Here is a 13,390-nt window from a genome sequence, read left to right as displayed (position 1 = left end):
GGTGTGTTTGGGTGGGTAATATTTGGAACACCGTGCCATTGCTTACAATATACCCGTAACCCTGGCGAGCCACCGAGCCTCGCAGCATGGCGCTGGCAACCGCTTCTCGTTCGCTGAACGACGGGAATGCGGTAAGCTGTACCAAAGATGCATCTTTGTGCTTTTCACCAACGCTGCTGTGCCACAGTCGACGTCCCAACCCTGCACCATCCTCCTGTCACTGTTTTCAGCGCGTTTCGTTTGTTGGCCCTCACAACACTCCACCGGCGCTTTTTAACAGCCAACAATCCACTCTCCGCCGCTCCGTCCTCCAGAAGCAGGCTCCTTCGGCCGCCCTTGGGCTGGCCGTTCGTTGATGCGCGGGTTCTGTGCGCAGACAAGAGCGCGGCCCACTTCCCAGAGCCCCAGCGGCGCGCCGCAAGCTGGCCTCTGCGCAAGTACCTGCTCCCACATGCATGTCGTACGCAAGTCAAATCTGCTGAGGACAACATCAGCTACCGAACCTGATGGAGTCATGCTACACAGCATCGTTTGGCTCCCAGCAAAAGTCACGTCGTCTCGTTCAGCTCGGGATGGCTTCGTCAACTTTGGTACGGTACCCTTCCCCTTGGCTAGTACAGAGACTATACACGAGCCGTCGCCGCGGCACACGGCTGCTCTCTGGAGTGAGTCCTTCCGAAACAGCGGGAGTCCTCTAACGTCGTCCCGGCTCGGTTGCTTTTGCTGCTGGGGAAGCCCTGTCATCACATCAGAGCCGCGCCGAGCTGCTCAGACCCTCTCCTTCACGCACAGTACGAAGCCTAATTTCCCTGCCGTGAAAAATTCTAATGTCTCACAGAGTGTACCAGTCACCGCTTGGAGCATGTTAATGTTTACCGCTACTTGCTGCCCCTCCTTAATCAAGTACTTTGTATTCGTTGATACTGGCCCACTACTGCTGCCCACCGCTCCTCCGGCTCCACTCTTATTCGACGGGGAACTACGAACAACAACAACATTGACGGTGGTGCTGCATGGATATGATCTCCCCGCGAGAAGAGTGCCTTACCAGATTAAGGCCATCTGCGCCGCGCGCTGCTTTTGACTGGCTTAGCACGGAACGCCCCTACCCGTGTTTTGCATGAAGCGTGGTACGATGCTCTTGCACTCCCGTCAATGCGTGCCCTGCACTTTTTCGCCACACAGTTCATTTCGAATTTTGACCGTCACCGTGGGCTGCTATTGGATCGAAACTGCACTTATCCTAGTTTCTGAAGCCGGGCTGCGTTCCTAGCGAGCCCACACAACGCGGTTACGAACATTAACATTTCCTTAGCACCCACACCGTTATCAGACAACGCACCTTGCGTTTCTCAGGCGCCATGCCTTTCTATGACTCTTAAGCTTTGTTTGCTCCGCGTGCGAAAGCAAAGTCTCACCGTCAAAGGGGTATCAAAACTTGACCTTGGAGGACCGAAGCACAAGAGCATTTCGTCCGCGTCCAAGCTTTGGACAGGTATTGTTTTGCGGAATGAGACTCATACGAGTATACAAACGATGTTGTCATGGTGCACTGGTGCAGCGTCCTCGGGTTCACGAAGCATCGCCAGCCCTATTGCGTGGAAGAAACAATAATGCATCCTGCGAGACTACGCCACGCCACGTTGGCAGACCGCACTGCAGGCTGAGCATCAGTAGCGCACTATCACGCGAGCTGGACAGCGTTCACCGTAACACAGTAGTGCTCCGAAAATACGCTGCAGCCCAACGAAGCGCTCGTATTGTCTGCCGGTGCGTTTTTGACGTTGGACCGAGCGCAAACATGGTATTGCTAATGTGTGGCGGTGCAGTGAATCGTTCTGAGGTACCACGTCACATGCTCTACCATAGGCCTGGATGGACTCATGGCGAAACACTGCGAAATGTCGTGTGGCGAGCACAGCCCACCTACGCCACACCAATCACCACATGTACAGTAAGAGACTCAGCTTAGCAAGTCGGCTTGCACGGGTTCGCCGCCACTGATGTCGACTAAAGGTTTTGATTTGACGACGCACCTACATCACTGCCTTCAACGCCACAGCTACTGTTCGACGTTTGACTTGACGCGCAACTCTTCAAGAGGCGACCCAACTGCAGGCTTTCAACCAGCCTAACATTCGCATCATTGTCCTGACTAACAGACAACCTTCAGCTGACCCAGGATGCAAGCCCATTAACCGTCTTCTCCTGAACATCACATCTGGCATCTCATATTTGCTTCCGCGGCTCAATTTGTAATCTTGGCCATCATACCGCATCCCCAATGAACGTGAGTCAGGTGGGTCCGGGGTTGCCTGTTCAACCATCTCGACAAACGGCAACATGGCACTCCTAACAACACGAGGGCATTGACAACATACTTGTATGTTTAGACAGGTGGAGGTAGGTGGAGTCACTACGTTACGTCGCACACGCATGTCGTTTGCACGTTGTGTGGTAAACATCAATGCGGTGGGCGAGCAGATGCGTCAACTAACATGATATTTTCCATAGATACGGGGGATTTAAGGATTTAGGCAGCGGCCGTTGATGTGCTTGCCCATCGTGACTTGGAGTTCGACTCCTCGCAAGCGGTTGGCTGCCTGACAGAGTGTTTGACATGGGAAGTTTCAAGTAAGTTGCTGAGTTCACCTTGAGCTCGACATGACAGCCTCCAATGACACTTCTGAATGAAGGTACTCATGCGTCTTTTGTCTGGCGTGAACTCCCCCTCGTTATCGAGCTCGCTTCTGCATGTCGCGAACTTTAGCGAACACAGATCTTTTGTGTTGCGCACGCGCGGGCTGACATAGCTGCAGTTAGAATAAGCAGAAAGAAGAGTGTGGGAGCAATCCGATGCAGTATGTATGGTGTCTAAAGTGACTACCCATCGCTAATTAATCTCTCTCATCGGCAAGGTGAGGTAAAGGTAGAGTTCATGAGCTGGTAAGGGGCTGATGGGTGACTGACCCAGACGTGGTGCATCGCAAGATTACATTCGTGTTCGAGCAGTCAAGCTGTATCTAACGCGAGCATATAACGTGGTCCACCACCGAGCGGATCCCCCCACCGAGCGAATCACTCTGCCAAGACCACAACGCTTTCTACTATCAATTACAATGGCTTAACTAGTTAATCTTGAATTACTTTCCTGTGCAGATAGAGTTATACTTGCTACCTAAGCAATGAAATCTAACGCGTCACTAAGCCAGCGACGCGCTGCTGCTATCTACAAGGTTCCTTAAAGTACACTTAGCCATTAAGGCGCCAGAAGAACCCCACAACGCGATACCCACCCCAACTCATCTAAGCTTTAGAAGCATGAAGAGGAGGCAGTTATACAATATATAAGGAAGCTTGACGCTAGAGGCTTTGCCCCTACGCTTAGCCACGTACGTGGAATGGCTGACCAGCTACTAGCTAAGCGTAGTGGTGGCCAAGTTGGGGAGAACTGGGCCTATAGGCTGATCCAACGCCGGCCTGAGGTCAAATCTCAGGTGACTTGACTCTGTGATCACTAGCAAGTCCTCTGCAGTAATCTAGCTATTATCAGCCCCTAGTTTAACCTTGTACGCAACGTCAAAGCTAAGTATAGTATCCTAGATTAAGACATGTACAACTTTAATAAGACTAGCTTCTAGATAGGCGTTAGGGGGTCTGTGAAGGTAGTTACAGCCTCTAAGAGGCGCCTTAAGCTACTTAGGGTTCAGCCTAGTAACAGGGAGTAGGTAACATTAATTGCTGCTATTAACGCTACAGGGTAGGTTATCCTACCCTTTATTATCTTTAAAGCTAAGAACTATAACTAGGCCTAGTATTATAACCCTTAGGATTAGAGAATAGGGGTTAGTAATAATAGATAGACAATAAATAAGCTTAGGCTTGCCTAGCTACAGCACTTTATTAAGCACACAGAGGTTAAGAAAGTAGGTAGTTACAGACTACTAATTCTTAATAGCTACAAGAGCTACAAGTTACTTGCCTTCTAGGATCTTTATAAGGAGAATAATATTATTACCCTCTATATGCCCCCTTACACCTTACACATCCTTTAGCTACTTAATGTAGGTTGCTTTACCCCTCTAAAGCGTGCGTATAAGGAGGAGATCTAAGTCTTGGCAAACTGCTATATTAACTACGTTGACAAGAAAGCCTTCCTAGCTGCACTTGCCCTAGTATTTAACTAGGCCTTCTTAAAGGACAATATCCTATCAAGCTTTAGAGTAACTAGCTTAGTTCTAGATAACCTAGAGGTAGTGCTATTAAGGCTTAAAGTAAAGCCTTATACACTAACACTACCTTTACCTAGGAGTACCCCTTAGCAGCCTAAAACACTAAGCAACGCCTAGGAAATAGAGGCTTAAACAACACTAATTCTTAAGAGGATAAGGGACTATAGGAGTTCCTTACCTAAGTCTATTCTTAAGATAGTGCTGCAGGTTAAAAAGGGGTTAACTTTAAAGGTACACTTACACACGTTGCTTAAAGCTTAGATAGATAGTCTTAAGCAAGCAAATTAGGCTACTTCTAAGCGTAAAAAGCGTAAGAAGAAGCAAATATAGAAGGGGAGGACTCTATCACAGGTAGAAGCAGGGGTAATAGTTACCTAAAAGGATGCTGAGGTTCAACTTGAAGTAGAGAGGCGTGAGGGGAGAGTGCAGGCAGGTGCTAGCAGCAGGGGTATTCCGCGCTGCAGGAGGTGTGGCAACACAGTACACAACAAGCGTACATGCAAGAAAGATACAGTAGAGATAGGCAATTAATTCAAGCTATTACGCACTATTATATCTTGTTGTTGTGTTGAGTTATTCACGTTCAAAGATATATAGTTGCATTTGGTGATTCGCTCGGTGGGGTGATCCGCTCGGTGGTGGACCACGTTACCGTGCCGGAGCTCGTGCCGCACGGTTCCGCGTTCCGCACGCAGCACCCACCTCACGCACCATAGCAAAATGAGGCTGTAGAAACAGCCACAATAGTAATTATCACGAGGTTTGTTAGTATTATAGTTAATTGATGTATGCAATTTATTTGCTGAAAGCACTATTTATATAATGTTGCGGTGCGGCTGCTGTGGGTTGTGTGAGTGCCGCGAGGTGGAGCAGCCGCTGCAGCAACAGCACCACTTCGAGGCTGCGCAGAACGACGCTTTTTGGCTGCAGGTGCCTGAGGTGCTTTTGAAGCTTTGCGCTTGCCTTTGTTAGGCAATTGGCTGGCTTTTTGAGCGTTGCGAGCTTGTTTATCCTTGAGTCTTTGAGCTTTGCGAGCATTGATTGCTACGCGTTCCTCCGCGCACTTGCGGTCACGCACTTCCTTCGCCGCAGCAGCCGCCTTGCGCTTCTGTTCTTTAATCTTGTTGTTGTATAGCTTATTAGCAGCTTTAAGCTCTTTAATGTTAGCCTTTTTAAGCTTCTCTGCATGCACAGTCTCCTTTATAATCTACTCTCTATAGCAGGCTTCCTTAAACAATTAAGGCAACCACCACTTTGCGCCACCCTAGTAGTCTAACAATAGCTTAACTAAAGTAAGCACTTTGCTTTTCTTATCCTACTTCTTCTTAATTAAAAGCAACTCTATAAGGCCTTGTATGTTATTATTAAGTAGCTTATTCTTAATTGCAAGGTGGTGTACCTTATAGCAGAGAGCTCTTGCTTTATTAGAGTACCTATTGCCTATAATAGAGTCTAACTTCCTTATTATTTTGTGTGCTGTTGTACCTGCCTTAGGCGGCAGAGGGGTAGACAGAGTAGCAGCTCCTTTAGGGAAGCGCTTGAGTACTTTATCGCAATTAAGCGGCTGAAGGCCTGTTGCCTTAAAGGCTTTAAGTATGTTGTCTTTAGTAAATAATTGCAGCTAAGCAGGCCAAAATAACAAGAAGAAGCTGCCTTTCTTCACCAGCAACAAGCCTTTAGAGCGCTAAGTCTGCTGTGTTAATTGCTGTGAGTACGCTGTTGATAGCGGCTTAAAGAGGACAACATTAGCTGGCTAGAGCGTGTAAGTACTGTAGGGAGGAAATATTGCCACAAGTATCTTATGTTAATAACAGTACGTTAGAAATAAGCGGCTTATATAGCTGCTGTGACTGTCAATAATAAGTAATTGCCACTTGCAACAAGCTAAGGCCTTAGTTTCTTTGTTAAAGACTTATTGTAGCTATCTAAGGCCAGCGTTGTTATTGCTCTAGCCACTTGGGGTGACTGTGACGAAGCAGCGATGCTTTAATTGCTTAATATCTCACACCTATGTGTCTTGGACGTTGCCAGAGTCTCCAGCCATAATCAGGCCTGGAGGAAGTGCAACTCCAGAAGCCCCAACGCACGCTATAAGCGTTACCTACTCTCTATTGCCATCCTCTAAGGTCTGCCAGAAGCGCTTATTGCTGTAGCTTGTCCTGCTGAACACTTGTTTCTGCTTGCCAATCTTCCTAATTATAAAGCCCTTCTTATCTATATTGTATGTGTGCTTAGGCTCTATACCCTTCTTGCTTATTTTAAGCTCTAACATGTCAAAGTATAAGCTATACTTACTATAGGAATCAGCGGCGTGACGTTCGGAGGCCATGGCGGAGGTCCACTGTGGAGTAAGCACTTCGTGATGCCGCTGGACGAAGCGTGTAACCCAGGTCTTCCTAACCTCAAATCCGCAGATAATAGAGGCAAAATGTTAAACCATATCGCGCGTAGGCAGAAGGTGCTCTCTGCAGAGTTAATCTATGTAATTAACAAGCTCTAGCTCTTTATAGGGGGTGAGGTTCTGTTGTTGTTTAATCTTCTATTGCATAGTGCTGCAAACACCTTAGTAATATTACAATAATATTAAATAATTAACACTATATATATCTATAATTTTTTAGTAGTAAAGTTTACTGCGCGTATTAGCTGCGCGTGTGTCTTTAAGTGTGTCTTCTAAAGTTATTGTGTTGTTAAGTTGTAGTGTTGAGGATATTTTGTTGTTTTGGTGATCGCGTGCGGAACGCGGAACCGTGCGGCACGAGCTCCGGCACGGTATGCAATAACGTGTTTTACCGTGTTAGGTCAATCAACGCCCAGAGTCAACCAACGCCCGCTATTCACCCGGAAAATCTGCCTTTTTTCTAAGACTTTACCTAAGAATTACTTCTTAATAAAAAGAGATAACGTACCCCACGGGCGAAAGAATCAACAGGCGAGAGAATCACTTTTGCCAAGCCCCCACCAAACCACTCTTCCTACACCAATGTCTTTACAACAACACTATTCAGACACGTTAAAAGAAGCTTAGATACAGCTTGCGCTCTAGGCTCTTAAACAAGACGCGACACTCTTTTAGCAACGTGCTGCAGCTATCTACAGAGTTCTTTAAGCTACACTAAGCAAGCAACGCGCAGGACAACCTTCACGCGCTAATTCTATAACGTACTCCACAAGCGAGCTGGCCACCCAAGCGAGCTGGCCACTTTTGCCAAGACTACACCGAACTTCACTCTCCCTGTAATGCCTCAACGCAACAACGTAAAAAAGCCTTTAAATAAAACAGATAACCTAAACTATCACCAAGTGTCCCACATCACCGAGTGTCCCAAAACTTGCCAAGCCCTCTACCTACTCTCTCTCTCTAACATGCCTCAACTACCAAACGCGTTATTACTTGAACATGAAGGGAGGCTTCAGCTTGCTATTAAAGCCTTGAAATCTAGACAATTCTGAAGCCACTAGGCTGCTGCAGAGGCATTTAACATTGATCGCTGTACACTCTCTTGTTATGTCTAAGGACTCACATTTCGCGCAGAAGCTGCCCCCAACTGCTAGAAGCTCACTGCGACTGAACAGCAGACAATCATCCAATACATACTCAACCTTGACTTGCGAGGATTTGCGCCCTAGCTGTGCGAGGTGGTAGATATGGCTGATAAACTGCTGGCTGTACGCGGTGGCAAGCCTATTAGCAAGTGCTGGGCTGATTGCTTTGTAACGCGCTTGCCTAAGCTTAAAATAGCCTTTAATTAAGCAAAGGATAGGCAGAGAATACTCTAGGAGGATCTAGAGATAATTAGCGCGTGGTTTAAGCTAGTAGAGGAGACTAAAGCTAAGTATAGTGTCTATAATAACAATGTGCACAACTTTACTAAGACTAGCTTCTAGATAGGTGTGATTAGCTCTATAAAGGTCGTCACAGGTGCAGAGAGACGTGCCTAACCTGCGCTTGTTTAGCTAGGCAATTGTAAGTAGGTTACAGTTATCTAGAGCATCTGTGCTGCTAGGTACGCGACCCTGCCCTTTATTATCTACAAGGGATGCGTCCACATCTCTGCCTAGTATAAGGAGGCTTTAATACTACGTAATTAGAAGCTCTTAGTCTCTAAGAATAGCTAGACAAACAACGTGCTTAGTCTAGAGTAGTTAAAGCACTTTAACACGCATACAAAGACGCGCTAGGTAGGGGGGTACTAGCTGCTTATTTTAGATAGCTATAAGAGCCACCTTAACCAGCATTTTAAGGACTAGTGCCTTGAACACAAGATCCTAACCCTCTGTATGCCCCCCCATTCATCGCACATCCTCCAGCCGCTTGATGTGGTCTGCTTCTTACTGCTGAAGCGCAGGTACTCCTAGCGTGTTAGAGACTTGGCACGCTGACGCGTCTTCTATATTAACAAAGAAGGCTTCCTCCCTGCCTTTAAGGACGCGTTTTTTAATATATTTACAGAGCAGAACTATTAAAAGGCTTTTAAGGTAGTAGGGCTAGTCCTAATTAACACGTAGGTTGTATTAGATTGCCTTAAAGTGCAGCTACGTACCCTGCTAGAACCCCTCCTCCTAGAGACGCTATAGCAGTTAAAGACTCTAAGCAATACCTATAAGTTTAGATCTTAATTAAAGCTTATACATAATTCCTTTACTTACTTACCTGTTATAGCTTAGGCTGGTTTCTCCTAGCTTATAAAAGGTGGTGAGCTGATGCTGTATAAAAATGCGCTTTAACATGCTCAGATCCATGAGCTTGAAGAGCAATTAGCAGAGATAACTAAGCGAAAATCGCGTAAGCGCAAGCGGATTCAGCAGGGTGGTACTATAGAGTATGGGACTGCTGCAGCGCAGGTAGCTGCTAAGGCATCTATAGCGCCTCAGCAATCCAAGAAGGCTTGTGGTAGTAGTGGTCAAGAACTAGCCTAACTAGCTCTTCGGCGCTGTAGGAACTGTGGTAGGACTAGGCATAATACGCGAATATGCAAAAAGGATATAGAGGTGTCCTTAGAATTAGATGCTAGTACAATATACACAGGCTCCCTGTTTAATAGCGATAAAATTAAGGAGTTGTAGCATAGGTTGAGGCTGCCAAGAGATTTTGGGACACTCGGTGATGTGGGACACTCGGTGATAGTTTAGGTTATACAGCTTGCCCTTTAGGCTATCTAGCAAGACGCGACACTAAGCGTGTGATACACTGCAGCAATATACTAGGTCTCTTAAAGCACCCTAGGCACACGCCTTACTAGAACCTCTTCACAACGCGATTGCAAGCCTAACATAATAAGGATAACTAGTACTAAGGAGGAGGTGATTGTCTAGCATGTATTGAAGCTAGACGAGCAAGGATACCCACCCTAGCTTGCTAATGTAGAGGATATAACGTGTTCTATCAGTAAGCTGCGCATATCAGTATCCTGCGCACCCCACCAAAACGCGCTCAACGCGTCTTATCTCATCAACTATAACACCACATTAACTACCTGTACAAAGTTTAAAAGAAGGCAGGTTAAGCCTTGCTATTGCTTCTTTTTAAAATAATCCTTATTAATCTAAATGTTGCCTTACTGCAGCCTATAATGTTCTAGAATTAACACTGCAGACGCGTCTTAAGGGTATCCATCCTAAACACAAGACAACATTAGTTAACTAAAAGCTTAGCCCTATTAAAGAGCAGTCCCTTATTTAGTGGATCTTAGACCTTGACTGTCGCGGGTTTCCACCCTAGATTATTGACGTACGACGTATGGCAGACGCGCTACTCGCTGGCCACAGCCAAGATCCTCCTCCCCCACCTATCGGCAAGTGCTGGGTGTCACGCTTCATCAACCGTCAGCCAGAGCTTCAGACAAAATAGAATAGGAAATTCCACTCTCAGAGGGCACGCTGTGAAGATCCTGTCAGGATTAGCGCGTGGTTCAGGCTGGTAGAGGAGACACGCCTCACATATAGGATACCTGATGAGGACGTCTACAACTTTAATAAGACTAGGTTTATAATAGGGGTGGATTTAACGTTAAAGGTAGTTACTAGCTCTAACACAGTTAGTCGCGCTACTGTTGTTCAGCTAGGCAATCGCAAGTAGGTGACAATAATTGAGTGTGTTAACGCGTTAGGTTGGTCTATCCTACCCTTCTTAATACTAGCAGGGAAGCTCCACCAGGCCAGCTAGTATCAAGACCTCCCACCTAACTGGACTGTTGCTGTTAGTGACAACAGCTGGACAACAGATGAGCTAGGCCTTGACTGGGTGAAGCACTTCAACAGGCACACACAGACTCGCTCATCAGGTGCTCGTTGGCTACTCATCCTTGATGGTCACAGCAGCTATGCTACACCTGAGTTTGATCAGTACTGTGCAGACAACCTAATCATCACTCTCTGTATGCCTCCTCACACCTCACACCTCCTCCAGCCACTTGACGTTGGCTGCTACTCTCCTCTTAAGGTGCTGTACGGACATGAGGTGTCTGAGCTTGCCCGCCAGAGCATCTTCGATGTTAACAAGCTTGACTTCCTATGGATGTACCTGAGGATTAGACCAACTGCTCTATCAGAGAGCAATATCAAGGCTGGGTTTCAAGCTACAGGGCTTATCCCATTCAATACAGAGCGTGTCCTAACGTGCCTTACTGTAGTTAGGACACCATCACCACCAGGGACAACAGCAGCAGATAGAGCGCCATGGACAGCAGAGACACCACGTACAGTTGACCAGCTTCAGCAGCAAGCTTGCCTTGTTCAAGATCTCCTTAAGCGTCAATCACAAAGCCCAACTAGTCAAGCTATCTCTCAGCTTGTGAAAGGCTGTCAGCTCGCAATGCAATCAGCAACAATCCTAGCTCAAGAGAATACAAAGCTACGTGCTTTAAACCAACGCCAGCAACGTAAGCGTTAAAGGCGTAGACAATATATAGCACAGGGAGGAGCTCTACAGGTTAAGCAAGCACAATTACTAGTCTTACAGGCTGACAATGTGGTTGAAGAGGAGGTCCAGGCTGATGCTGCCCCGCGACGTCAGCGAGCACCACCAACGTGTAGCAAATGCCACGTGCAAGGCCACAATAGGACTCAATGTAGAGCTATCTAATCTATCTTGCTTCAAAACCTCACTTAACTTGACCGTGTGGTTGTGGAGCAATTGCACGCTGAGTTGAGCGCGTTTTGGTGGGGTGCGCAGGATACTGATATGCGCAGCTTACTGATAGAACACGTTAGCTAATTCTCTGCTTACTAAGCGCCACTAGCCCTACGTTAGCAAGAACTAGGCTGCCAACTTTATAAAATGTTAGCTAGAGCTTAAAGTTAAATTTAATTGTAAGTATAACTATAAGAGAGCTCTGTATAAGGATCCTAATGTAATTAGGGACTAGTTCTAACTAGTAGAGAATACTAAAGCTAAGTATAGTATATAAGATAAAGACACCTATAACTTTAATAAGTCTAGCTTTATAATAGGCGTTATATTAATAGGAGCTGTTGTTACAGGCTCTAAGCGTTAAGGGAGACCAAAGGCAGTGCAGCAGGGCGACTAAGAGTAGACTAGTATTATCTAAGGCATCTGCGCGAAGGGGCTAGTCTATCCTACCCTTTATTATCTTCTCTAGCAAGTACCACCTCTCTGCCTACATCGGGAAAAGTTTTTCCATTGTTGAAATCAGGAAATCATGGCATTGTACTGTGGGCAACAGTAGGACTTGTAGGCCTATAACAGTTATTTAATGTACATTCAATGTCTAGCTAATTTTAAGCTAACAGCTCTAATAGTCTTAACAGCTATAATAGCTACAATAACTCCTAATCCTGCTATAGTAGTAGCTCTACTTAATAAACTATAACGTGTTTCACAAGCGAGCGCCGCACCCAACTGAGCGCCGCACTTTCAACAACAGAACGCCTGCGCAGCGCTATATCACAACACAACACAAATAAATAATTGTTTATAGGCCTAGATAGTATTATTTAGAAGCTTTACTATTATCTACATCCTCTATTTCTACCTTATAAGTGCAGGAATTGTGTCTAATCTTACTATAACGCCTATAGTGTTGTCTAACACGCACCCTCTTTATAGGTGTCTTGCCCTTACTACAACCCCTACCCTCCTTTTTAGTAATTAAGTTAGCTACTTTGCTAACTATAAGGGTCTCCTCTATGTGTATATATTATTACTTACAGGTCTTGTGCTTTGTAGACGCTTCTATAGCATCTTAAAGGTAGCCTATTTCCTCCTATATTAACACTATATTATAAGCTATCTACTAAGTGCCCTTTGCTAACTATTTAACCTGCTTATCTAATAAACTTGCTAGAGACCCTTAATAGATTTAAATCTACTTTTAAATTAGAGTTAACTGCTCCTCTACTTTGTAAGCAGTGCGTAGTGTCTTTAGCTCCTAGGCAACGTTGCTAGGTTTTAGTGGCGTTAGCGTGCGCAGGCGCACATTAAGCTTTAATAACACCACCTCTAGGTTGTGTAGGACTAGCCTAGTACCTCTAAAGCCTGCGCGAATGTTCTCTCTAGTAAATACCTTACTAAACACTAATTTAAAGGCTAGTAGGAAGGTTTCCTTATTAATATAGTAGATATAACTGCGTGCTAAGGCTAAAACCTTATCGCTATACAGGCGCTTTAGTGGCAAGAAGCAGGCGACGTTAAGTGGCTGCAACAGGTGCGACAAGTGCAGGGGCATATAGAGAGTGATTATCTTCTTCTCTCTGCAGAGATCTTGGAAAGCCACTAAGTAGTGGCTCTTATAGCTATTAATAATAAGTAGCTAGTAGACCCTAACTAGCTTCGCATGCGTATTGAAGTAGTGGAGCTAGGCAAGTGCTAGATTATTAGTAGTCTAGCTAGTAGGACTAACATTAATAACCTAGTCCTATAGGAGGTCCTTAGTAAACTAGTTAGAGATAAGAACCTTGCCTGTAAGGATAAGGAATAGTAGGATAACCTTCCCTGTTAACCTAACGCCTTGTACTAGGGTAACCTACTTATAATTGCTAGGTTAGATCTTCTTCTGCTTCCTAGGCTTCTCTAAGCCTATTACTACTAGCTGCAATAAGATCTTGCCTATTAGGAAGCTAGACTTATTAAAGTTGTACACATCCTTGTCTATAATACTATACTTCGCCTTTATAGACTGAACAAGCGTGAACCAGGG

At 45.6% G+C, this 13,390-nt stretch overlaps 4 protein-coding genes across 4 annotated transcripts in view; 2 read left to right on the top strand and 2 right to left on the bottom strand.

Moving 5' to 3' along the window:
* Positions 1-86: 86 nt before the first annotated feature.
* On the top strand, positions 87-1,084 carry M421DRAFT_95753 (uncharacterized protein; the record flags this gene model as incomplete). Its single annotated transcript, XM_033598338.1, has 2 exons — positions 87-131; positions 281-1,084. The coding sequence occupies 2 exons, from the start codon at positions 87-89 to the stop codon at positions 1,082-1,084; spliced, it is 849 nt and encodes a 282-aa protein (XP_033444185.1).
* A 49-nt stretch (positions 1,085-1,133) lies between these two features.
* On the top strand, positions 1,134-2,034 carry M421DRAFT_301463 (uncharacterized protein). The gene has a single exon (XM_033589107.1). It carries the CDS (start codon positions 1,511-1,513, stop codon positions 1,970-1,972), a length of 462 nt encoding a protein of 153 aa, XP_033444184.1. The 5' UTR covers positions 1,134-1,510; the 3' UTR covers positions 1,973-2,034.
* Positions 2,035-4,879: 2,845 nt separating this feature from the next.
* On the bottom strand, positions 4,880-6,819 carry M421DRAFT_425270 (uncharacterized protein). The gene is made up of 4 exons (XM_033594025.1): positions 6,338-6,819; positions 6,045-6,082; positions 5,632-5,834; positions 4,880-5,439 (listed from the first exon to the last, which is right to left on the bottom strand). The coding sequence occupies exons 1-4, from the start codon at positions 6,559-6,561 to the stop codon at positions 5,044-5,046; spliced, it is 861 nt and encodes a 286-aa protein (XP_033444183.1). The 5' UTR covers positions 6,562-6,819; the 3' UTR covers positions 4,880-5,043.
* Positions 6,820-12,622: 5,803 nt separating this feature from the next.
* M421DRAFT_404603 (CENP-B protein) overlaps positions 12,623-13,390 on the bottom strand; it is a gene marked incomplete at both ends in the record, with an annotated part of 3,066 nt that continues 2,298 nt past the window's right edge. The window contains one exon of the mRNA XM_033590277.1: positions 12,623-13,003. Within this exon, the coding sequence (XP_033444182.1) occupies positions 12,623-13,003 (381 nt within the window). The remainder of the gene's footprint in view (positions 13,004-13,390) is intronic.

This window comes from Didymella exigua, assembly GCF_010094145.1.
Source record: "Didymella exigua CBS 183.55 unplaced genomic scaffold M421scaffold_44, whole genome shotgun sequence".
NCBI classification, from domain to species: domain Eukaryota; kingdom Fungi; phylum Ascomycota; class Dothideomycetes; order Pleosporales; family Didymellaceae; genus Didymella; species Didymella exigua.
Note: the sequence above shows the minus strand (reverse complement) of the source record. Positions and strands in the feature narration are given on the sequence as shown.

What these genes read in the sequence shown, in the direction of transcription:
- M421DRAFT_301463 (XM_033589107.1), top strand. Translation starts at nt 1,511, where the DNA reads ATGAGACTCATACGAGTATACAAACGATGTTGTCATGGTGCACTGGTG.
- M421DRAFT_425270 (XM_033594025.1), bottom strand. Translation starts at nt 6,561, where the DNA reads ATGGCCTCCGAACGTCACGCCGCTGATTCCTATAGTAAGTATAGCTTA. An exon ending in TTAGAGGATGGCAATAGAGA is followed by an intron (nt 6,083 to 6,337) that starts GTAGGTAACGCT and finishes TATTATTGACAG; the next exon opens with TCACAGCAGCTATATAAGCC. An exon ending in CAAGAGCTCTCTGCTATAAG is followed by an intron (nt 5,440 to 5,631) that starts GTACACCACCTT and finishes TATAGAGAGTAG; the next exon opens with ATTATAAAGGAGACTGTGCA.